Source organism: Thunnus thynnus, chromosome 5 (genome assembly GCF_963924715.1).
Source record: "Thunnus thynnus chromosome 5, fThuThy2.1, whole genome shotgun sequence".
Taxonomy (NCBI): Eukaryota; Metazoa; Chordata; class Actinopteri; order Scombriformes; family Scombridae; genus Thunnus; species Thunnus thynnus.
Genome location: NC_089521.1, coordinates 26,127,641 through 26,153,823, shown reverse-complemented (window position 1 = coordinate 26,153,823; position 26,183 = coordinate 26,127,641). Strand labels below are relative to the sequence as shown.

The 26,183-nt window shown below is 39.9% G+C and overlaps 1 protein-coding gene across 1 annotated transcript; it reads left to right on the top strand.

The window, feature by feature from the left end:
• Positions 1–651: 651 nt before the first annotated feature.
• lingo1a (leucine rich repeat and Ig domain containing 1a) lies at positions 652–26,183 on the top strand. The gene is made up of 2 exons (XM_067590400.1): positions 652–1,141; positions 22,240–26,183. Exon 2 carries the CDS (start codon positions 22,252–22,254, stop codon positions 24,097–24,099), a length of 1,848 nt encoding a protein of 615 aa, XP_067446501.1. The 5' UTR covers positions 652–1,141; positions 22,240–22,251; the 3' UTR covers positions 24,100–26,183.

Sequence of the window (26,183 nt, the reverse complement as noted above, 5' to 3'; positions counted from 1 at the left end):
AAACCCTCTGCAATCTCAGACTGATTGTGCTTGAGACCCTGTTTAAAACCACAGGAGGTATAGACAATGGTTCAGATATTTATTAGACAACATACTCCAACCTCCTGAAAGAGGCTGTGTTGTATATGGGTGTGTGTGTGTGTGTGCGTTTGTCTGCAGCATCTGAAGCCCACAGTGCCATCAGGCCTTCAAAAGAGGAACTGCTACTTTCTCATGGATCAACCCCCCCCTCCCCTCCCTCTGTACAGTCTCAGAGACTTAAATCTGATTTTATTTCTTTATTTGCCAGCAGCTTGTCGGTGAAACATTTGCATGGTGCAAATATACAACCAGTTGTCATTTTCAGTTTTGAAATGTGTCCTCATGTGCGTGTGTCCGTGTGCCTGTGTGCGCGTAAAAACGTCTGTGTGCGCGCCAACAGGGGAGGCTGAAATCTGGACAGACAAATCTGGACTAATATGCCGGTTAACAAAACGCACAGGGTCTAAATAAATAAACCAACAAATGAACAGACTGCATGCTTATCGTGATCAAACACATAAAGGCAAACACAGCACACACACACAGACGCACGCACGCACACACACACACACACGCACACACACACATACTTGAGTAGGACACCGGGCAGAGTGCGTTCCGCCGATCATCTCCGTCCCTCCCTCCAGCAAGCGGATTGCCTGTGCCACTGACGACAGCCACACAGTGTTGTGAGTGCGAGGCTGTGGAGAGACTGCATCAAGGAGCGAGAACTGTGCGCTCGCATCGGGAACGGTGCGTGGGAGTTGATCTCTCTCTACCTTCCATTTGCATTCCTTCTTTATTCTCTACACTCATCCTCGGACGAGTTCAGGCGCACAGGGAGTCCCATTACCGAGGGAGGATCGCTCGGTGTGTGTGTGTGTGTGGGTTGCCTGCTTTACAGCTGTCATCTTAGAACTGCGGTACTGCCGTCGTGGAGAAACTCATTGGGAATCTGCAAGAACGACTGGTTGTTTGCCTTTTCTTCCCCACTCATTTTTTGAAGCTGTCTTTCAAGGCGATGGACTTGAGATAGTGCGTCTCATTTTGAGTGTTGGCTGGGAGTTGCCGTCGGGGAGAAATGCGAAAGGATGCTTGGAAGCAGTGAAGGCTACAGCAGGTGAGTAGCTGATTAAGACCACAAAAAGGGGGTTCTCAAGATATATTTTTATATTTTCCTCAGTGGTCGTGCTTATGTATGTCTCAGTTTAATGTGGGCTGAGGCCAAGATTTTAGAGAGGTGGATGTCCAGAATGCAGCTAAATCCTGGTCTCTCCGGGGTACTTTGGAGAAAACATCCGTCAAATATATGAATTTTCGTGTGCCAGTAGCTCCATCAATTCATACAAGAGGCTTTCCTAAAACTCCTCGGATCTTATTCCGATGTCAAATCGGCTAAAATATCCCCTCAAGTCCGCAATGATTATGGCAGAATCGGTTGACAGGACAGAAAAGCAAACGGGGACTTGAGTGTGGTTAGGCGCGTCCTCTGCAGGTAAAGATGCATCTAATCCACACAGATTCCAAATTAATTTATAGATTTGTTATCGATGCACATTTTGACGATGTAATCTCCTTCTCTGGCTTTTTCTGTGCGTATGTGTGCTTGTCTGTGAGGACGAGGGCTTAAGCCATTAATCAAATTTAATTGTCCCGCGAATGTCTGTGCTTGTGTGTGTGTGTGTGTGTGTGTGTGTGTGTGTGCGCGCGCGCGCGTGCGGGGAGGGGGCTGAATTGCAAAATGTTATCTTAATCTAGCCTTTATTTGGCCAAGTATGGGCTTTGCTGAGATAACATTTCTTATTGTGTGGACATGTGAGGCAGTCGTGATCCTCCCCATATGCCATTTTATTCATCTGCAAAGATGGCTATCTGTTAAATTGGCAGCCTATAAAAGCAAGCTGGCTTCTGCTGTAACGGAGTCGTGCATTTTATTGATCCTCAGGAACGATTTGGGAATTTTTGTTTTCATCAAGAGAACAGTCGTGGGATCTGAATAGCCCACATAGGCTACTGCAACTACACAGGACAGTGGATCAAACTTATGTGTTTACAGCTCCACACACCCTCTGTTGTTTGTTATTCAAGGCAGTATTTCCAGAGAATATATGACAGTGCCCCCTGATTTTTTTACTCCCTTTATTGTCCAGTGCTGCCTCTTATAATGACACACCAAAACAGTTGCGGCAGAGTATCAGAAGACTGTGTGATGCTGTGCCTGCGGACATTCATAAAGTGCTGTAGCTCTATTGGTTATAAATAGCCGGAGGGAGCGGACAGCCAGATAGAACAGGAGCAGCCTCCCGGAGCTCCAGCAGCAGCATCCTCTCCGGCGTTATCTGGGCTCACAATCCAAGATGATAGATAGCTGATACACTTTAGATATTGCACGGGCAAGGGTGTGGCACAGGGGGCTTCACTATTAGGCCTATTCTGAGTCCCTTCCTTCCACCTTTTTGAAAATACCTTTAGTGGTTTTCTTTTGCATGCACTCTAAGTGTGTTTGTGTCATACAGCAGTGACTTTAGAGTGACCTTATCACACTAAATGTTTTCTTTTCTTTAATCCCCCATTGTGTCACTGCATTCCTGTGGGTGTGTTTAATTTCACTTACAGGTTGATCTCTTTGATGATTGGGATGCTGCTGACTCAATCATGGCTGCCTTGCAGCAGCTAAGAGGCTGCTGAGGTGTGTGATCCGCTTTGTCCAGACACCCAGCCTTCATTAAACAAATGTGCGGCCGCTGACCTTGGCTATCTGCGAGTTGTCAATGGGATTCACCTTTCTGCCCTGCAATATAGGCTACAGGACAGATGTAGCAAAGCCCCCCCTCCCTTCCCACCCTCCTATCCTACAACCTTATGCTGCTGTTGACATTCTATATCGAATTACAACATGTTGATCAATGTTTGCAATAAGCTATGTAACACAGAGTATCAGATGTCACAGGAAAATCATGCTCCCCATAACAGCATTATGTTTCAGTGAAGTATGGTTACATCTTGGCATGTTTGTAATTTAATCACATGTAGCCTATAGAGAATGGACTAGCAAACCAAGAGAGCATTTTAAGCATTTGTGGCAGAAATCAGCTTCACCGTAGATTTGTCAGCAGAATGAGGCAGAGTAGCAGCCAAGGCATAGTGGGCGGTGATGGTGTGGACCATGATGTTAGTGCATGGGAACAGATCACAGGCTTGCCTTCTCATAACACACTAAATGACCAATAGTGTTAGTGAGCAGGATAATGCTGGCTTATGACGTGTTAGCATGTCTCCAGGAGACACTCATCCTGGGTGTAAAGCTGACACCTACTGCATTGACAAGGTGTTTATTAGCTCCCAGTTGTGAGGCCATGATGCCTACATAATGCTACGATGACAGTGCTGAGAGTTTTCACCCGGGACGGCAATTATGTTGTTTTTATAAGACTCAGCTGCCATTCCACTTGATGCCAATGCCTTGATACATCGATGCCCGAGGCTGGATGGCATGTTTATAAAAGGCCTGCGCTAGCTGTTTGATGGGAGGAGGGAGGGAGATTCCTGTTCACAAGTCACTGTTGTCCTTGGCTTATGTATTTTGAAAGAGATAAGCAGGAAGAGCAGCTGCAGGTACTGTCGAAGAGAACAGTTTTTGGTCTTTCTTTCACAGTTTCAGCAGTAAGAAGGATCTCTCACATATTTCAAAGTGTCTCAGTCAATGGAACGGGCACAGCCCCTAAACAGTATGAACACATATTTTTTCACTTGTTTCTACTTTGACCAACCTGCCCAAAAACATGTGTATTTGTTCTTTGCAGCAGTGTACATGGTAGAAGTGTTATGATTTTACTGCTCTCACAGCTTAATGGTTTGTAGGCCTTTGGGTGACCAAATAAATATAAATATAAATATAAATATAAATATAAATATAAATATAAATATAAATATAAATATAAATGTCATGCTCTCTGCTCCATGCTGCTTTAACAAAGCTCTGGTGAATATCTGTCTTTATCCCAGTTTCCTAAATGCTTCACTGTATAAACACACACATTTGGGCATGCAGCCCATGCTTTGCCCTCCACTACCTTCATCAGAGTGAAAATGGCTTTCACCGTGTCATTTCTGAAATCAAATTTGTTGAATTGTGATTGTATTGCCCTTAATCCTGTGATGCATTAACATAATTATTGTATACACTAATCCAGAATTTACACAAAATTATTATCATTTATCACATCAATGATAGTGGCCACATGGCAGCAAATGGGCTATGACATTTATAACATACAAAAATAGACTCGCTAGAACTGCTATGGAGAATATCCACATCCTGCTGCGACTTTATTTTAAGCGGCTGTGTGACAGGTCTTCCAGGGCTTGTTCTAATCAAAAGCGGTAACACAAAGAGGAAAAAAAGGAGTCACATAGAGGACCACATTATTAATTATAACTGTATTAGTATTTGAATTAATGCTTTAAATGAAATGTCATTGCACAGTTGGGCCTTGTTAGAGGCATGTCAGAGGCATGTCTAAATGCCATGCATTCCCATTAGCCTGTAGGGTCCATTCACCTTTAAAGGATTCATGTTAGAAAAGCTCATTCTGATCTGCTTCACAGTGTTCTGAAAAATGTCTTTAGAGAATTTCTGCAACTGTGCCTTCACCTTTTGTGAAAAATCAAGCTGTCCACAAAGAAAAACTGGATTACCACATGTTTTCAAATGTCAGCAGCCAACAGAAATGGATTTTGGCTTGTATATTATTAGAATGTACCTCCACAAGCCTTGACCCTGTCTGTCTGCATGTAAATACAACATCCATTCAGTTTTATTGTAATAATGCTGAGTTTTGATGATCCTTTGGATTCACTGTCCTCCAACTTTCAATCAAATTCACATTCTCATTGTATTTCAAGCCATTAGACATTATATATAATAGATGCAAACCCCCAGTCGTTGCCAGGGTTGAAATAACACTATGCCATAAACCACTTGAAGTCCCTTGGAGGATGCATCATTAAAAAGGCATTGATGGTGGATGAGGTTATAGGTCAAGGGTTGGAGAGGCAGTATTGTGCTTACTAAGGCTCCTCACCAACCCTCTGGAGAGAACATTTGTATTCTCTGCATAGAGACTAATCAGTGCCTGTGCTAGCACCCCTGTTGCCAGGCAGAATTAGACTTTGACACCCATCTTTAAGACGATCATGGGGATGACAGGTATGTTACTCTGCTAAGCTGCTAGTGGGCTGTAAATTACACTGGTTCAGTCTATCAATGGCAGCTTTGGTAGGAAGTTGTAAAGCTAAAACACTTCAATAGAAGTTGCTGAAGCTCCACCAGGCAAAAAGCACTTTTTAATTTCACTTGTTTACCTCCGTTAGCCATCCACAAATAATGCATAAAAACTGAAGCACCAAATGTAATGTTCTTTGGGGTGTGAATTCCATATCAATTGTTGTTTGAAAAGCCTTGCCTTTCCATCTGTAGACAATGGATATTTTTGTCCCATTTGATATTCGCACATGCATTTATAACGAGAGCCTGAATAAATTGTTTTGCAGTGGTGATGATTAGCATGGTGCAGCAATATTACAATATGTTGCATCTGTTCTACTGAAAGCATCTATTCAAACCATGCTATTCAGTGGCGATTGGAAACAATACTGGGACAATAGTGGCTCCACTTATACAGCCTCACTTGAATGGAGCGTATGATATTTTCCATAAGTGGGAACAAGATTTGTGTTGGTGCCCCACCTCCCTGCTGTAATGGCTTTTAAAATACCCTGTTGAGATCCAGAGTTCATTGGGTCTGGTGTTTAGGGGCAGCACTAGTACTATCAACTCTCTCTCCTCTGTCTAGTAGGCTGACTGAGCTCCTACTTAGAAATGAAGTTGTCATTTACACCCAACCTGCTACAGGTCTCCTCTGATTTCAGAAGTGAAAGACACAATAGCTCAAAACATGTAAATTAATCAGTTTTCTTAGATGCACCTGCACAGGGTTTAGCTAACCAACATGCAGACCAGCAGTTCTTTGCCCTCCTATACACTGAGCTAATTCATTTGGATGAGGTCTATGAATAAGGTCTACCTTCTCTGAATAAGTCTCCCAACTTGTTTTCTTGCTGTTGCTATTTCATGGCACTCAAAGGTGCCTAATCCCATTAGAATCCATTAAAAACATGGACACCCCTGTTCAAATGCTGCGAAAGTATAGAAAGGCCGTCACCCTCCGTGATACTTGGATTAAAGTGTCCTGTGATGATTCAAATATTTGAATGTGCTTCAAGTCCATTATGCCCTCCTTTTTTCAGATCAGTGTTGTTTCTTTTTATCCATTGACAGTCTGTCCCCATTCATCATGTGATTCAAGACAACATGGGTCTTGCTTTGAGGTATAAAGGGGGCAGAGGCTTTTAGTTCCCTAAAAGCTTGCTTTCTCCATCTCTTTGGTTCTCTCCCTCGATCTTGCCATCTCTGGTTAACTTCCATAAAAGCTCCCTCTGTCTGTCTCTCTTTCACCCTCACCCAACCCGGCTTTCTTTCACCCACTTGCTGTCAACGCAGAGAGGAAGAGAAAGGAATGGCAGAACATTGTAAAAAGAACTGCTTATACTGTCGATGGAGGGGAGCGAAAGTGCAGGGAGGAAACAAGAGGTCAGATTTCAAGTTATCGACCAGACAGGGTGGCATGAGTAGATGTTAGTTTGCTAGACATGAAGAAGCAGCAATAATCCCACCAACAGTAAGACCTGAAATAGAGCCATCCCAGATCTTGTAGTAAAGCTGGAAATTATGCTGTGTCACTGAAAGTGTTTACATCAACTTTAATTTTGTAATCAGTGTAATGAAATATTCTACTTATGATTTTAAGTGCCATTTTCTGTGCACATATTCTGGGATAAGACTATATCTTGAATCTGAATTACCTGATTCTGCCACCTGGGATATGCCTATTTTCTGGCATATAAACACCATATCCTGTCTATTTGTGAATGTGGCAAACAATGTAGACACTCTTGCTATTCCTATTAATTTTAACACCTATCCACAATGTAGAAATACTGCAAACAGTGAGAAAACTAGATTGAAGCAGGGCTGCAACTCATAATTATTATAATTACTGATTAATTTTTGAGTAATTTCCTCTACAGTGTTTTCAAAAATAATGACAAATCCCCATCACAAGTTTCCAGAGCCAAAGCAATGTGTCAAAATTGCTTTAGTCTGACCAGCAGCCAAAAACACAAAAGTGTTCAATTTATGATAATATGAAATAGAGAAAAGCAATCAGCTCTTCAGATTTGTGAACGTGTATCCAGAAAATTGTATTTGTATTGCTAAATTGCTAAATGTTCAAACCTGGAATCGATTTTCAACTAAATAATTAACCTTTTCAGCAATATCTTGAACCCAAGGCATCTTCCATTGATATGCTTTTTTGCAAGCAGATAGATAGACATGTCAGAAGTTCAGCATATCCATAACTGGCGGTCATTTGCTGCAGCTTCATTTTATTTTCACATCATGTCAGCTTGTGTAGTATAACCTGCATTAGAACATGAAAGTGCTGTAGTAGTGACGCAGTGGATTTGATTTGAAATATGTGATAAGTTTGGTGGATCTTCACATTACAGCTGAACATATAGCCTCTCTCAGCTGAGCTGCATTGTATATGGGCTGGGTTAAATTAAGTAGAGAGGCAAGAAGCAGAGATACAGTAATGTGTTTCACAATCCATATTCAGGCAAGGAGAAGAAGGGAGCTTCACTGATGAAAGAACCAGGCAGCGATCAAAGGCGAGAAAATGAAATGGCATTTGACCTTGTTGGATGCTGGCGAGTGACGCGCTGCCACAGAAGTGCAAAGTAGTTTGGGAACCTGTGGGAATCGAGAGGGGAGAGAGATCAGGTCTGCAGAGTGCTGATGTGGGGTGAGAGGATGGTCCAGGCAATTTAACCCCTCCATCTTATAACTGATTTAGCAAGGGATTATGTTCAAAGGTGCAAAGGTGGGTAAAGGTTATTACAAAATGAGTCAATCTCACATGAAAATAATATTTTGCTTCATGTGTGAATGGTAGTGACATATGATATAACTCTCACTATGCGTTAAATTATTGCTTATGATGAGAAGTAAATTGATGAAGCTGGTCTTATGCCTTAAAAAGAATTCAGGAGTAGTCTTCGTCCATAAATCAATCCTTCCTCACCCGAACCTGTGGTGGATATGTAAATGTGAAATAAATAATTCAGCTCATCTTGCATTTCCTCATGCTTGCTCCTGCCATGTTGACAATAATGACTAAAACAGTGATAAGGAAAATATGTAGTGTCTCTTCCGTTTACCTGGGCTTGTCCATCAGCCTTAAATGTCAAGCCACAAGACAGATATGGCCCCGTTTTTAATGGATAATGTCCGCCATATATGGCTCAAAATGTAATGCCACCAGTGCTGGATCTAACATTTATTTTCATCTTTGATTATTTTTGATTAATAAATTATTGTTTAAATATTTTCTTAACTTAAGAAAACAGTGAAAAATGACACAATGTCACAATTTCTCATTTTGTCCAACCAACACACTAAATCCCAAATATATTCAGTTGACATTGGTATAAATAAAAAAGAAGGCAACCCTGACACTGGAGAAGCCAAACCCAGAGAATGTTTGCCAGTTTTGCTTGGTGACTGAGACAAATTTTATTGGAATTTGAACTTGAACTGCAGCACAACTGTTTATTTCCCAGAAGCACAATACTGTCAGCTCTCAGGTTAGATGGTATTTGTTTGTGAAACCATCATTCCTGTTCCTTCATTCCTAGGACAATTCTATGAAGAATATCTTTAATCACCCAGACTGCACAAATAAAGGTTTTAATACAGAGAAAAATCCATAAAGATTTTTTTTTTTTTTTTTTTTTACCACATTTAGCAGTGTTCCAGCGATGCCATCTTACATCTTCGCCATAAATGCCATACAAGTTACATCATAACAAGGCTAACATGACAAGACTACAAAGGCGAAATTCTAAAATGTGTGTCCACAAGCATATCATCTGCCTGTCAGCAGGCTTCAACAAAGGCTCTGCTCTTCGCAGGGAAACAAAGGAAAAAGACAGTCATTCTCAGTAATTAAGGCATTAAGGGCAGAACGGATCACACTTCCCAGCTCTGCAGATTGAGGTTGGATGGGCTTTGATGAGTTAAACTCAGAATCTAATTAGGTTTTCCTTGTGTTATAAAGATATTAATCCATATGTGCTGTATATGAGCTTACCAAAATGTACTATTTTAAATATATTTTAGCTGAATGACGTAAAGGATCCAAATCTGAAATCATTTTTTTTTCTGTAACTTTCAAGGAGTGCACAAGTGTTGACAGGGGATTTGCAGTGTCTTTGCCAACCCTGAAGCCATCTGGTATTACTATACAGGGTCACCTTGTCATTGATCCATGTGTAGCATGTGAAATACCTAGATTGTCTTTCTAAAAGTGAGATTCTGCTCCCTCTAGTACCCCTAGGATTAGTAGAGCTAGTGAGATGTGATTCTCTTCTTTTCACTATCTTTATGACCTCCTCTCATACTATGGGGAACCAAAGACAGGGAACGAGAGGATACAAGGACAGCTTAGACAAGTAATTTTGCCTTTAATTGCTTGAACCTCCCATGAGTGCTATTGCTTAAGTACTCCAAAAATTGTTGTTGTTTTCCTCCACATAATCTTTGATTATATGAAGGTCAGCATTTTTGTCTAAGCTTCTTATGAGAGAATTTGGAGCAGGTGGATTGTTTGGAGAGATGAGACAATGCTACCCTGCTGGAGTTGAGAGTGAGAGTGAACTGCCGTTTCTCCATCTACTGCAGTTACTTTGCTAACGGTCTCCAAAGCCCATCTTGGTCATCTTATATACAGTAGTCTTTGTTTTTTTTGTTTTTTTTGTTCTACTTAGTCCTCATTTCCCAGTCTATATCAATAGCGTCATTATGTGGGGTTTTATCTGGCTAATTAAGGCTTCATCTTTCTGGGCAATCTCTCAGAGGACAAGGATTAAGCTCCCCTATCTCTGCACTGGAGCCACGGTGGGGTCGGCCGGGCCTGCTCCAATCTGTAGATTGTGGAGGATGGGGGATGGGGGGGTTGATATGTTACATGATGAGCTGTGGTGTAGGTTTTGGAAAAATCTTCAGCACACTTAGTTTGGCCAACCATCTCAGACCAGCACTCTCAAAGTGCCCGAAATTGTTTTTGCTTTTCATTGATTCATGCCCTCTGTGCAAGTCTAGTAAAAGTTTATATATCAGCTACAGTGTGTAACAAATCCCACTATAACCTAAATTCTGTGAATTATTCTCACTGTTGGTATGTCTGTTGTATTGCCAACATATCCAAGTCGACCCCAGCCTATTTTATCAGCAGAGAGCCATTTGAATCAATAGCCTAGCAGACCGTATCCTTCGAACAATTCAGTTACAATCAGTTTGTATGCCTCAACAGGCGCCATTTTGTTTGCATATACAATCAGGTAATTCATTTTAGTTGGAGAAAGGATCCAAAGTCACTGTTTGCAAGTGCAAGAACAGCACTTTATGAATTTCAAATGCCTTGTTGTTCTGGGTTTACTCTCATTATATTTTAGTGCTGAGAGTCAACAGATGAAAGTGTGGGTCAACACTCATTAAAACAACAGCCAGTATTTTCTCCTATAAATGGAGGGTGAACAGGCAGTGATACACTGTAGACCTGTCACTAATTGTGTGGGAGGTTAAATCTACCTTTTGACTTTTTTCACATTAAAGCAGAGAACAACAACAACAACAACAACAAAACACATTTTCTTTTCTTATGGCGCACAAACAGAGCCTCAGAGCTTTGGCTGGCTCATGTGCAGTTCTCATAATCCACTTCTGGTTTTTGATAGAGCACACTGTTTTTGTCTAAGCTCATGTCATTGGAGGAGATAAATCCTAAATGAGTAAACTGAAATGACTTTGCTCAGGCAGTTTTATACAAGAGTCTGTACATTTGAGGGCCATAAACCCAGAGCTGTTTGAGAAAAAACAAATACTTTATATATTTTTTTTCCTTTAATGTGTTGTTTCAAGATGAAATTGTGTCTTGCGTCTTGTACCTAGTCACTTTGCTGAAGGTGTGGTTACACTCGCACTCATTTTAAATCCATGAAATACTGTCCTCCTTAGGTTCACCTTCATGGATGTCCTACAAAAAATAAGTATTTTAAAGAACTATGCCATTTTAGAAATGAGAAAAATGACCCAAGGTTGAGGCCAGGAAGTTGTCCTATTGCTTATTTTCTCTCTTAGATTCATGGTGAAAATGTGATAGTGGCAGGATATGAAATGGTACATATAATGGTGGGTGTAAGGCCTTGGGAGACAGATAGCTTGATTGTTGCTTGAATGCGTTCAATGCCATTGGATTTCTACTTGAATAGAAATGGCTGTTACATTATTAGTCATCCTTGCATATGACATTTACTTTTTTAATCTTGAAGGGAAATTAAAAACCTTTACATTGCTGGTATAAGATATAGACTGGATTACAATTTTACACTTTTTACTCAGACTTCTACCTCTAAATCATTAGAGAGATGTAAAACCAGTACATAATTAATATAATGACTGATTATAATATAATAATCAGTCATTATATCATCCTGGAGGATTTATTAGTTGGGGTGTTTGTTTATTTGTTTGTTTTGTATTCTAACCAAGGTGTTTCCTGTCCTCAACCCAATGTAGAATAAGCTTGGATTAGCATAGTGTAGGTCGGATGTCTAGATGTTTATCTTTTTTTTCTCCAATAATGCAAAGGGCTTTTCAACCTGACAAGCATTTCTTGGTAATTACTTGCAGTAAATAAACATTGACATTAAATAATGAATGTTGTAAACAACCCCTGGAATGTTGGAGCTCCCTTTTGCCTGTGTTTTGTCTGTAATGTATGCTGCTCTCTGCTACAGAAGGCAACAGCAGTATCCTCCAATGCCTGATCCTAGTCTAGTAGTGTGGCATTTTCTGCATCGGGGTCACCTCTCTATCAACTAATTACCACTCATTTCCCTTTAAAGGCCTCACTGTGAGCTGCAGGGCCAGCTAAGTAAAGGGGACATTTTCTTCACCTCACTGGGAGGAAAGCCTTTAGATGCCAGTCACAATTAAAGTCAATATGGCCCTCAGCCGCTCCACACTGTGCCCATCACACTTCCTAGCAGCTGATAAGCTACAGACTAAATTATTCATTACGACATGAAGGCATGTTTCCATGTTGATTCCCTTAACTGAGCAACCAATGTAGCTTGTGGTGTAGTTGCAGATATTAAAACTATATCCTGCAGAGGTATATGGAGGAGTTGATATAGTGGTGGTTCCATAAACCAGCATAAGAGCCTGCCCAAATACGAAGACTCCCACCCCCACACACACACTCATGGCAACTGCCAAATCCACTCACTTCATCTAAGGGAAGAATTTATTCACTGAGAAATTGAGTGAGAAGAGTAATATGTTCAGTCCCCCCTTGCAAAACATTCATTTATCCTCTCTCTACCCTTGAATTAATTAGTGGAGATATTCAGCAGGGTTCTTATGTGGAATTTTACAATTTTAACGTCTTCACCTTTCAAAAAACGATTCTTCCCCCATAGCACTACTTGAGGACTGTTTTTGATTTGCATACTGTCATTCTTAAATTAAATCTGGCACTATGTCTTGGCGAATGCTTATGTGCAGTAGAAGAGGTAAGGGCTTGATTTAGCTGCATAATATGAACTCATCACTCATGAATGATTAATTCTGAACAAAAATGTGGATTATTTAAATAAGTTTGGATGCACTGGCAGGATATGTGAGTGAGTTGACAGCAACTTTGTTTGTTTTGAATTTCATATGGCCTACAACCTGGGGTTGTGAACTGAAATTCCCAATTTTCTGTCTTTACTATACAATTTACAGTCATAAAAACATATAGATAGTACTTACAGTACCAATCAAAAGTTTGGACTCACTTGACCTACCACAAGAAACCTGAAACTACCAAGAAGTGACTTTTCAAGTGCTCATTTAAAAATGTAGTTTGGTTTGATTTTGTTGTGCCTTGGATATGATGAATTGGATTTTAAATTGTATGAAATAAATAGATAAATAAAATAGATGCCTCGTGAAGAAAATATGAATGATTACATAAATAGATGTTTTCATGGCTGCTCATCAAAGCAGCAATCGAGGAACCTGTTTATTTGCCTATGCCCCTTTGCTCTTTGCACAATAGTGTGTGGATTCATTACAATGATAATGGTAAGATGTCAGTGTCTCTAATCAGAAGCTCGTGGGTGCATTACAACAGAGAGGTGAAAGGTTTCTGAATTTTGGGTGAATGAGAAATTAACACTTTTGAGTACGCTAAAGATGAATATGTTTTGTAAATTATCTTAATTGTTATGTGGCCTCTGTATACTATGTAGTACAAACAAGCACAGCATCTCTTATTTTAGTGTGAGCCGAGCAAAGAATGTGTGAAGTGTTTCGGGCTACATTCAATTCAATTCATTCAATTCTTAATGGTAGAAAACAGAGAAAAGCAACAATTTTCACATTTAATAAGCCAGAACAAGCTACTATTAGGCAGTTCTGCTTGATAAATACTTAAATGATCAATCCATAATCAAAATTGTTATTGGTTAATTTTCTGTGGATGAACTAAACAATTAATTGAACAGTTAATTGTAACACTAGATGAATTGGTCATTAAACTTCTTTTCCCCCTTTTTAACTGTTTTGATAGAAGTCGGTAAAAAAAAAAGGTTGTGATCTTAACATTTTATAAAATATTATGACAAGAACTGCTGACAAAAAAACAACAAAAAAACATATTCTCTTTGTCCCATTGCTTGAAATAGACTTCCAAAAAGCACCTCATGGGGCCTTGTTAGTGCTGGTTTCTCAGTCTTCCAATCTAAACAAATGTAAAACAGGCCAGGTTCAGCCCACACGCTAAAATGCTCATCCAAGATCACTACCCTGTAAAAAATATAAAGCCCTGTGACCTTCTTCAGTTATTGTGTCTTCTACATGTATTGCCACAGCTGCACTGTTTTCAGTTTTGCCATTGTAACAGCAAGTGGTGCTCCGGAGCACTGAAGGCTGGCATCTCCTGCGGTGTTTAGAGAAGAATCCATGTGTAACCGTGTGCCCTCGTGACATAATCGCCTCAAGTCTTGAAGGCTCTGTCAGCAAGTTGTCCCCAACCCAAAAGATCAGGCCTCAGAGTATGTGACACAGCATTATGGGACAAAGCAATACATATACAACAGCAACAGAAATTTTATAACAGCATCTGTGTATGTATGTGTGTGTGGTGTGTGTATGTGTGTGTGTGGGTGCATGTGCAGCCCTCCCACCTGTGAAGCATTTTCTCTCAGCCTTAGGAAAAAAAGGAAATGGCCATTCCAGCAGCTCTCTCTGGGAGAGCTCAATCTTTCACACTCTAGCTGTTCTGCTTAGTTACTTTCTCCCCCCCAACAACGAAAAAGCAGCTGCTATAATAAATTTTTATCAATTCACTAGGTGCATAGTATTTACATGCAGTATTTTTAGAACAATGCATTAAAAAGAGAGAGCAGGAATCTGCCTTCTGCTTATATTCCCTAGTCTTTAAGCATCTATAATCAATATTTTTATATTAAAAAAAGGATCACATGACTAATTGAATGTGAAATGTTGCTTGTAGTGATGAACCCGCAGAGAATTATCACACAACAGTACCGCCCCCCACTCTCACCTTCCTCATCTACGTCACACAGGCAGCAAAAAAGTTCTAAAAACCCACTTTGTGCTACTTGTCCACCACCAAACAAACAGCAGATAGACAGTTAGCAACTAGCCGATGGACATAGTGGAGCATTTAGTAGAGAGTGAAAATTGGACGTCCATTCATCTGGTGGCCAGAAACACAACCCCAAATGAATGTTAATGTTGCTCCGTATCAACTCAAAAGGTGATAATATATCTTGGTTCTGCTGCTCTCAAGCGGCCAAAGAAAATCAATTATTGCAGGTTCACATCAACAAAAGTTTAAAAAGTGAAAATGTTTTAGTTTACCTGCTGGTACAGGCACTAGATCTTCACTTTTTTATGTGAAAATGCTTGACAGGCTTCACCAAATTGTACAAATGCACTGCAAACACAGAGAATCACATGAATCAAAGCCAATGTCAGAACAACTTTGTCCAATATGGTTGCACTTTAGAAGCACTTTGAAGCAATTTGGCTGAAGGTTAAAGCAGTAGATATTTTACCCATGATTCAATTTATTGCTTTTAGAGCTAGAGGATAAAGATATTGTGATGTCTATTTTCGGTCATACAGGCTGCATTACAGTTAAATGATATTATGAGCTTACTTGACTGTTGTGGCTGAGTGAAATTACAGTGAGGATGAGCACCTGTGTAGCTCTCATATCAAAGATTTTTGTTAGACACCATACTGCCCAGGCTCAGTTTAGGTGAAACAAGAAAACTAATAGATGACAGATCATGTCATCTTTGTTTTTGTCAGTGCTTAGTTGATAAAATATATAACTGTTTATATTATTTGTCAAATCACAGACAGTATTAACTTAAATGTAAATCTAATCTGCCTTTGATTTGGAAATTATATCTGATTCTTGTGTAATCGTGCTTGTGTGAGACTATTGACAGGCTCTTCATTCTTCTTTTTTTGGATGTTGTGAAAGGAGTGCAGGTTCTCATTAGTGGGTGCTGATCGGACTCCTTCCAAAATCCTGTATCCACTTTCAAAAAGTCTGACATTCTGCTGGCTGGTCCTCTTTGAAAACACATCTCCTTAAGAACCAAAAATGAATGGTGATTCTCCGAACAGAGCTGGGAAGATGAGGATAATGAGCTTAATAATGATGGAACATCACATAAGGACATACACTCTCTCACGCACACTCATAACACCCAACCACCTCTGAAAAAGAAATAACCCAAATTAGGAACCTGGGTGAACTTTGGTATAATGAAACATAACTTTCTGAGTTTTAATAAGAACAATCATTAGACTTGATCTCTGCACCAAGAGTCACCCATTTAGAAATAATGGAGTTTTTCAATTATTATTAGTATTTCATTTCTTTTGTTTTAAAAGATCCTACTACCAGTAAACATATCCTCTTGGAGGGGAATCTCACTTAATTTAAGATTTATTCCTATTTATTTAATATTTGCAAGCATGAAAATAATGAAAAAAAAAAAAAAGAAAATACAACAAAACCATTTAACCTGTGACAATAACAACAACAATAACAACAATAATATTGATAATAATACATTTTATTTACCACCCACACTGCTCAATAAGGTCAGAGCAAAAGGTCAACTTGTAGAGATTCAGTGTTTGAAGACTCAAGGACCCTTAAAGATGCAATGTGTAAGATTTGGCCAGAATTTTAGTTTAAAACATTCAGAAATTAAAATTATCAACAGAATGTGAAGAAATAACAGTTTTGGGAACTTTGATTTCTATGATTTCTAGTGTTATGCTGCTCCCTATTTGTTTGGATCAGGTGGCCAATTCTTACACGTTGCACCTTTAAAAATGGATGGTTATCAGCGTTTATGGACCAGCAGTATCGTCTCTGGATCAGAAAACTTACCGACAATGCTATAACAGTTCTATCACCCTGATCAGATAGAGCGCCTTTTGCAGGTTGCAAAGCGTGAGGTGCAACACACTGCCTTTGTCGTTGAAGCCTCTTTTTTTTGTTGCTAGGCAACTACAGAATCACCTGTCCTTAGCCCAACCGTTATTTAGCTGTGAAGTAAATTCACTCCAGGCCTACTGTTTTCTGTTCAGATCATGGTGACTACAGTTGGTAAAGTCATACACCCCCAGGTATCCAGCAACAGCCACTACTAGTTTGTCCTCCATGACTGTTATCTCCACTTGTTGTCATCACCACTCTCAATTCAACCGATTGGACAAGGGGAAAAAATGCTAATGATGTTGGGCGCTTTTCCGCTCTGAGTTGAAGTTTTTTCAACTCAAGTTCAGAGCACTCCTGCAAAAATGTGAAGTGCTCAGCGGCATAAAAGCAGTGAGCAAAAACCTTCACTCTCATTGAAAACAATTACAAAAAGCTGCTGAGGCTGCTAAAAAGTGCTGTCTGATCGGGGGCCTTACTCTTTCTAGACGAGTTGTATTTCCATAGTTTAGCAGTAACTAGCTACAACTAGTTTTAAGTATTATTTCTTTTTTTATTTTGTTTTTAAGGGATGGTGCACAATATTAAACATAAATGTTACCATTTTCCATCTGTAAGTACAACAGCTTTTTAATACATCCTACATCCTATCCTAAATTCATCATTGTCATTCGTCATTGTGGAGGGTGTAGTTTATGGTGCTGTTGAATTTTATTGTGTTATACTGGGAACAATATTAATAGACTAAATATCCAAAACAACTCATAGTATACTTTTACTGTCCCTACTGCCCATGCTGAAAGGAAACACCTAGTCAAGTGTCCTTGTATGATCATTCTAAGTATGATCCTTTCTTATAAAATATATTTATTGCTGTGTGATGGAGTTGTACATGCGTGAACAGAGCACCTGCACAGACACAGTAAATGACCCCTTTTGGAGGTGAAGTTCAGGAGGGACTTGTCGACAGGTTTCATGGCAGAGTTTCATCAGGACAACAGCTGGCCACTGTTGGAATTCAGCACCTTGTTGCACCAACCAGCTTCTTCGCCTGGATTAGGGCTTTGCTGTCCATCTGTCGGGCGTCGGCTTACATTTAAGCCCTGCCATTTCACAGGCCTAGCACCAGCCAGCAATCCCACCAGGCAGCTTAGCTTCCCAATGATACAAGGGTAACCTTTCTCTTGAAATTCAGCTAGGCGACATTATAGCTGTGTGAAAGTGATCTTACTTGGGGAGCCAAAGGTCAGACATCCCTTCTGTGTTATAACTCAAAGCTGCTACTTACTGTAGGAAACTGTGCTAATAAGCATTTTCAGAAGCAGTTCAACTTATAACCACAGCAGCTCAGTCTAACTTCTTTTCTGAAGCATAATTAAACTGATTAATTTTCAAATGATGAAAAATATTACTAATATGGTGTTGGTTAGAAAATAATACCGACATAGGCATTCTTTCCTATATGAATTTGTTACACCTATTGATGGAGGAGATTGGGTAGATGGGGCCTCTGCTCACTGCAAATTGTTCATGGATAGACTATCAAACTCATGCAAATAGTAAAGTAAATAAAATTCTGCAGCTGAGTCTGTCCATTCGGGATTAGCCTGGCAGCTGACTAAGCAGTTTGCAGAATAATGGGCTTTAAAGGTTTTTAACACTTTGCAGTGCAGATAACGTCAGCATCATGTCAGGGATTTCCCGGAAGCTTACAGGTATTTAACCATGGCATTTAACAAGGCTCAGGAGTGATGTCTTGTGACAGGTAAACTAAAGCTTAAGAAGATGGTTAAGTCTGAATAATACCTTCCCACTTATGTTTGATTATGCTTATTATGTTGAAATTAATGATGACAGATAGCTTCATTCAAATACATGGAGCAAGATGTTGTGGTGTGATAACATGTTGTGCGGGTGGGTGCATGAAACCTGTTGAACATGTCAGCAAAGCGTTTTTGTAAAGTAAATCAAAAAGATTATGATCCTTTTGAAAAAACTACATGAAACTCAGAATTATAGGGAAATGGTGGCTTGGTTTTTTGAATATGGTTTATTTTAAGCCTGTTCATGCAAAGATACTGTTCTCAGATCTTTTCAGGACCAATAATAAACTGCAGAAAATAAACCCCCCTGTAACTGATAAATTATACACACGTCTACTCCCTACCTTGAATTTTGACTGGGATTTTTTAAAAGTTTAATCAGTGCAGGAGTTCGTTCTTGTAAGCTCTTACCTGATAAAGAGCATATATTGTTTTCCATTGTAATTTCTTTTTTAGACTAAAAACATGAATAACCCAGGAAAGGAAGGTTGACTGAAACCCTCCTGTGGCAACAATTTCTTCCTTTGAGACATGACAGCTCAAAATTGATCACAACCTTCCCATAAACTTGACTTAATGACAGTGGCTTGGACAAAAGGTAATAGAATTGTGTGACCAGTTAACCTCCACAGATGCACATTGAGATATTTGACACAAAGGAACAGTGACATCTTACTTATTGTCCATTCAATTTTATATCCACTGATGAGATCTTATGCCACTGTATTGTAACAGGAGCACAGGGCACCATCCACTTCATCATCTGAAGCAACATTTTCAGGAGCCCAGTGGATGCTGTCATAAATGCATTAATCTCACAATTCATTGATCTAGTTATTACTGGTTTTGGACCAGTGGATCCTCATTTATTGAGCACTGTTGTCTTGCTTTTCCTCGACCACATTAATTCCTTTGAGGAGCACACCCCCTTCTCACTTCACCTCAATTAATGTAATTCTCTGGGAGCTCACTGGAGTGCTAACTGGAATGAAGAACTGCATTCAGACTACATGACTGCGAGGGAATGATAACACCAGATCATTAACGAAACAGAGCTGCAAATGTTTACCGGTGGATGGCATTCTTCATCTTAATGTGTCCCTATCCTTACTTGTTTGCTGCTGAAGCCATGCACAATAAATGTTGAAGCTGCTGTGTCATGAAAAAAAACAAAGACATAGTTACACATGCTACACAAGGACTAACTGTGTCTCTTTCTAGTGGATCTTGAAAAATAATCAGACGTATAATGATGAGTATTCAAGTGAAGTGTTATTTTATTGGGATTTTGACCCTGTGGAGAGAAGTATAAGGACTCATTAAGATACCTCACAGGGGTCCATAACCTGCTGAAGTTGCAGACATGGAGCTTTACCAACAAGGGATTATGATTTGATCATTTTCCTGATTGAGTTTCAGTGTCAGTGGTAATAGAGTTGGACATAATAGCATCTCATTGAGTGATATCCAATATGCAATAGCCACATGATAGAGGGTGACAGATGGAATCGAGCTTGCGATAAGGCCACTCCTTCTTCTTAGGTGTCTTAGCATGCCACACAAAGCCTCACACCACTCCATCTCGCAGCACTCAGCACAGACTTGATCAATGTGCGTTAAGGAATAAGAATGATTAAGTATGGCTGGAGGCAGAAACGGCTCTGGTGAAGGTCTCTGCTCTTGGGCGCACAATCTTCTCAGTCTGTTCTGAATCTCTTGGTTTCACTTGATTACCGATGGTATCATCAAATCCCCAATCTGAACTTTGACCTCAGAGGGTATAAAATGAAATTGAGTGAAGTAAATCTAACCCATAAACCCCCTTTTTTTGATTAATCTGATGTCCAGTTGTCTATTGGTTCAGCGAGAAAAAGTTATTAGCAGTGACCACAATGGTAGTAACATGTCATCCCATAATTAACTGTCAACCATGATATCACAGATTTTTTCCCCCTTCCCTACAGTCTCAATCTGTCACGTGTAATATGGTCCATGAAATCTGCCAGAGCACAAAAGTCTGCATTATCCTTCTTCACAAACCGTCTGTGAATCAGGAAAAAGCACCATGTTACCAGTTAGCAATTGACTTAAAAGACAAATTTAGAGCAAGAGATAGAGCTGCATACCAGTGGCAAAATTCTATGTATTGTGACAACAGCCATCACACATGGACAGGAGTCCCCCAGAGACATGTCTTAAGATGAGTGTGAATTAGATGTGAAGGGTTTTATTTCAGTGTTTTTCTTGCATAATTTATCATGTCAGTAAATAACAATCCAAGTCTGTGTGCTTGTATGTTGAAAATAACATTGTGATTATTACCTTTTAAAAATCCATCTGCATTTTACTACTGGAGCCCTCACACATCTAATATTTCAAAATAATTGCAAATCATAGCATTAATGAGACTCTCATGTTCAGTTCACACTATAATGTAGCTGGTTCCATCATGTTTTTTTTGCATACAACTGGACATTCTGTAATGATTAAATCCAGTATTAACTGCATCATTTGTGCTAACAGATGGCATTGAAATTAAATATGGTTTGTTTTTTTTGAGCTTAAACCCTGTATTTATCTCTCTGTATCCAATTCCCTGGTGGTGTATGGTCTATATTTTATTATAAAAGATTGCATGAGCCGAGTGTCAGCCACAGCACATACATCACACTTGCCACCATCCGTCTTTGATTGCATCCTCCTGCTACTGCTGCTCCACCCACCTACTGTTTTTTTTTTTTTTTTTAATCAGACAGCAAATTCAGGCTGGAGGTAGGAAGAGAAGACTAGGGCTTAAAAACAGACTTTATGGTACCAGAACAATCCACATATGTACTTAGCATATGTGTCTGTGACACAGCATGAATTGGATTACCGTCTGAAAAAATGCTGTTAATTCCACTTGAAACTGCACCCCTTCACTTCATATCAGAGTGATAGCATTGACTGATTGATGCTTTGTTGAAATGGTGTTGAGGATTCCACAGTAGACACAATGAGGGTGTATGTAGAGTACTAGAATGATTTGCCCTTTGATTTTTAAGCTATGAATCAGCACTTCCTCTTCAATATACGTACCACAAATAGGCCTGATATAATGCTGTGCATTCACAGGACCTACGTGCATTTGGAATACCTTTTGAAGTTCTGTGCAGAAAAGTGAACGATGCAGAATTGTCAGCACTCTCAATTATGCAAGCACATACCTTATTCTTCATAACCTCCCACCTCTATTCATCTTGCGTCTGTGGCATGAATATTGCAGCAGAATTCATACTCTGTTCTGTTAGGAATTGTGTCACACAAGAATGGCATCCTTTTAGCACTTATGATTGTTGAACTAACCTGCTGGCAGAAAGAAGCTACAATGGCCATAGGAAAGTATTTTTAATACAATTCATATTGCTGTCAGTTCACTCTCACCACATATGATGTGACATTTTTTTAGTAGAATACTGCATATCTGAAAGTCAGCCCAAAGCTCAGTGATATGAAATCATGCCATACAACCTAATTTAAATTTTATCCTGTTGTCTGTGTTTGAGATGAATTAAGTCAATGGTGTACAATCTGCATTGCATTTACATCGTTTCAAAAAAATCATTAGTGTGCTAATGAAGAGAATTTAATTTTCTAGCTAAAATTTTCACCTTGTTTCTGTGTCTCCCAAGGTAACCGATAAGATGGCGGCCGGGGAAGCGACTGGGCACAGCTACCTGGTGGCTTGCTGGCAGCCCATTCTGATCCTGATGTTGGGCACTGTGCTGTCTGGTTCCACCACAGGCTGCCCATCCCGCTGCGAGTGCAATGTTCAAGAGCGCTCTGTGATGTGCCACCGCAAGAAGCTCATGACAGTTCCTGAGGGCATTCCCGCAGAAACACACCTGCTGGACCTCAGCAAGAACCGCATTAGAACCATCAACCCAGACGAATTTGCCAACTTCCCCAACCTCGAACACCTGGAGCTCAGTGAGAACACAATCTCCACTATTGAACCCGGGGCATTCAACAACCTTTACGGCTTGCGGACATTGGGGTTGCGTAGCAACAAGCTTAAGCTGATCCAGCTCGGTGTCTTCACAGGCCTGAGCAATCTCACACAGCTGGACATAAGTGAAAACAAGATTGTCATCCTGTTGGACTACATGTTCCAGGATTTGTACAACCTCCGTTCTTTAGAGGTGGGTGATAATGACCTGGTTTTCATCTCCCACCGGGCTTTTCATGGCCTAAGTAGCCTTGAGCACCTGAGTCTTGAGAAGTGTAACCTGTCGTCTGTCCCAACAGAGGCTTTTACTCACCTCCACAGTTTGATCACTCTCAGGCTGCGCCACCTCAATATCAATGTCATACGGGATTACTCCTTTAAACGTCTCTATCGGCTGAAGGTGTTGGAAATTGCCAATTGGCCATATTTGGATACGATGACCCCAAATTGCTTGTATGGATTAAATCTCACATCCCTGAGCATTGCAAATGCTAACTTGACCACAATTCCTTATGTAGCCCTGCGGCACTTGGTGTATTTGCGCTTTCTTAATCTTTCTTATAACCCTATTCATACCATTGAGGGGAATAAGCTTCATGATCTACTGCGTCTTCAGGAATTTCACCTGGTAGGAGGCAGACTGGCAATGATTGAGCCCTACTCTTTCCGAGGTCTAAACTACCTGAAGATTTTAAATGTCTCTGGGAACTCTCTTAGCACTTTAGAGGAGTCTGTTTTCCATTCAGTTGGCAACCTGGAAACCCTAGGCTTGTATGATAATCCCCTGGCCTGTGACTGCCGACTCATATGGGTTTATCGACGACGCTGGAGACTGAACTTCAACAGGCAGCCGCCCACCTGTGCCTCCCCCGAGTTTGTCCAAGGCAAAGAATTCAAAGACTTCCCAGATGTTCTGCAGCCTAACTATTTCACGTGTCGCAAGTCCAGGATTCGGGATCGCAAACCACAGCAGAAATTTGTTGATGAGGGAGCCATTGTTCATTTTGCTTGCCAGGCAGATGGAGATCCTGCCCCAGTGATAATGTGGCTATCCCCACAGAAAAAGTTTATCACCACCAAGACAATTGGAAGGCTCTCTGTGCTGCCAGATGGTACTCTTGAGGTGCGCTATGCCCAGATTCAAGACAATGGTACATATGTGTGTATAGCTAGCAATGCAGGCGGAAATGATACCTCTCTTGCTCACCTGCACATTCATAGCTACTCCCCTGACTGGCCACACCAGCCCAACAAGACTTTTGCCTTCATCTCCAACCAGCCCACAGAAACTGGTGCTAATGGTACAAGAGCCAATGTCCCTTTCCCCTTTGATATAAAGACGCTGATCATTGCGACCACAATGGGTTTCATCTCTTTTCTTGGTGTCGTCTTGTTTTGCTTGGTGCTGCTCTTCCTTTGGAGCAGAGGTAAAGGCAACACTAAGCACAACATTGAGATTGAGTATGTGCCACGGAAATCGGACGCAGGCATGAGCAGCAGCACAGTGGATGCTCCTCGCAAGTTCAACATGAAGATGATATAATGGAGTTGTGGAGTTTATTAATTTTGAACTCAAAAATAAGACAAATGGAAAAGATGACATTTTCTTTCCTCTCTTACAAACCTGTGGATTCTGGTCTGTTAACATAGAGTAATATGTTTTTCCTGACTGAAGCACTAAAGAAGAGGGCAGTTCTTGACTTTCAAAAGTGAGAGGGAATGAAGGCACACCCAGTGCTACAGAGCATTGGTGGTTTCTACAAGGCCTGTGGGGGCATTAATTGAAAGTCAGATTTGTCATAAGCAGTTCATATTCCTGTGGATTTATACTGGGAAAAATATATCTGAAAAGAAAAACACTTCAAACAGCCAGAATGCGAGGGGCAGATCATGTTTTGGCCATTGCTGTTTTTTGTCTGTATTTTTTTTTTTTTAGTGTTTGTTATTTTTTTATTTCCAAGGTTAGATGTCAAGATATGAATGAGATTTGTATGGGTTGATGAGCACATTTATACAACGTTGATGCATTTCACGCACGTCATTACAATATATCAGTGTTAGAATTGTGAAGGCTTTGTGTCTTTTTTTCCTTTCCTACAGTGATGATTGTTCTGTAATCCATCAAATGTATATCTGTGTCACAATAATTGATAAACATTGTTGAAAGAGTATGCCCCAGCAATTAGCATAAATTCATGACAAAATATGGCACAGTGATATTATTGGGAATACAAAACTGTAGGTGATATACTATATCAAACTTATACAAGTAATGGCACTATAAAGCAGTCTACAACTTTTGTTATTGATACCAATTCTCACTACTGCACTGTAAAAATAAGCCAAAAGTTATGTAAAAATTACTGCATTTTTAGAAAGACAAATATAACAATATTTAGTGTTGAAAGGTAGGAGAACATCAAGTTGTTAAATGTGGCTCTTAGTATAGGATTTTAGCATTGTTGAAGTTCTCTGATATAGCCCTTTGAGCCTAGTATCTGCTACCAGTATCAGAGTCACTCATTCATATTTTTCAGATGTAACCCAGACAATGCACACACATGGATTGGAGGCATGATACAAAAGGAAATGTGAGTTGTTGATGTGATGCTCTGTACCAACAGTAGATGCAGCATCTATCCCCACGGTTCTGCTGTCAAACAGAATTGCTGGTATTTGGTACCTTGATACTGTAAGTGCTCATTCCTGACCTTTTAAATTGCATTCCAAAAACTATTATGTAATGGAATTTATTTTGTGCTCAACACGATTGTGAGGAATAAAAGTTGTGGTGCTCACGTTTTTTTGGATAAAATGTGCTCCTCAAGCTGTAGAATAATTCTTTCATTGTTGGTTATTTTTCTTGATTGTTTAAAGAAATCAATGATTTATTTATGCCGATGCTCCCCCCATTAAAGCCATGGATATATTACCTTTGAGGATCATTTACAGGTTTGCTATTCCCCAGAAATAAGCAGTGTTGATCAAGGGATAAAGAACTGTTGCATATTGTGCTCCCAGTTGGTCCTGCATATAAAACATGAGGTTACAGCCTTACCTTTTCAAGTACACACTGTGGACAGCTGGGCTTTGCAAATGTGTGTGAGGATAAAGGCTAAGTTATTTATGATGGATGACATTACAGACAACGACTCAGTAATGGGCTGGAAGTATGGACTGAATATGCAGATGGTTGGAGTGACACAGATGGTTTCACCATGGAGCAATCTGAAGCAGCTTTGGTGTAATCCGTTTTGCATAAAGGAAAAAAAACAAAAAAACACTGGATATGGCTCATGGTTCTCCCTCTTGCAGATTATGAATGCTCTCTTCGTTCAAAGTGTGGCTACTGTACCTAGCCTTTTTTGGTCCCGAGTGATCCCGGGATTCTGTTTCTGTCATTCCTTTTTATTTTTATTTTGACCCTGGACTATATAGACCATGTAGTCCAAGACAACTTTTTACAAAAAAAAGATAATAAAAAAGAAATCTATGGAAAATACATTCAAATTGTTCTGTGCAATAAAGGTAATATGCAGATTTTTTTTTTAATTAACAAAATTTTGTTGATGTTGAATTGTTGAAAATATGGTATGTTGTATTAAACAATCTATGGACTTTTCTAAA

Coding starts and splice junctions, on each gene's coding strand:
- lingo1a (XM_067590400.1), top strand. CDS start 22,252: ATGGCGGCCGGGGAAGCGACTGGGCACAGCTACCTGGTGGCTTGCTGG.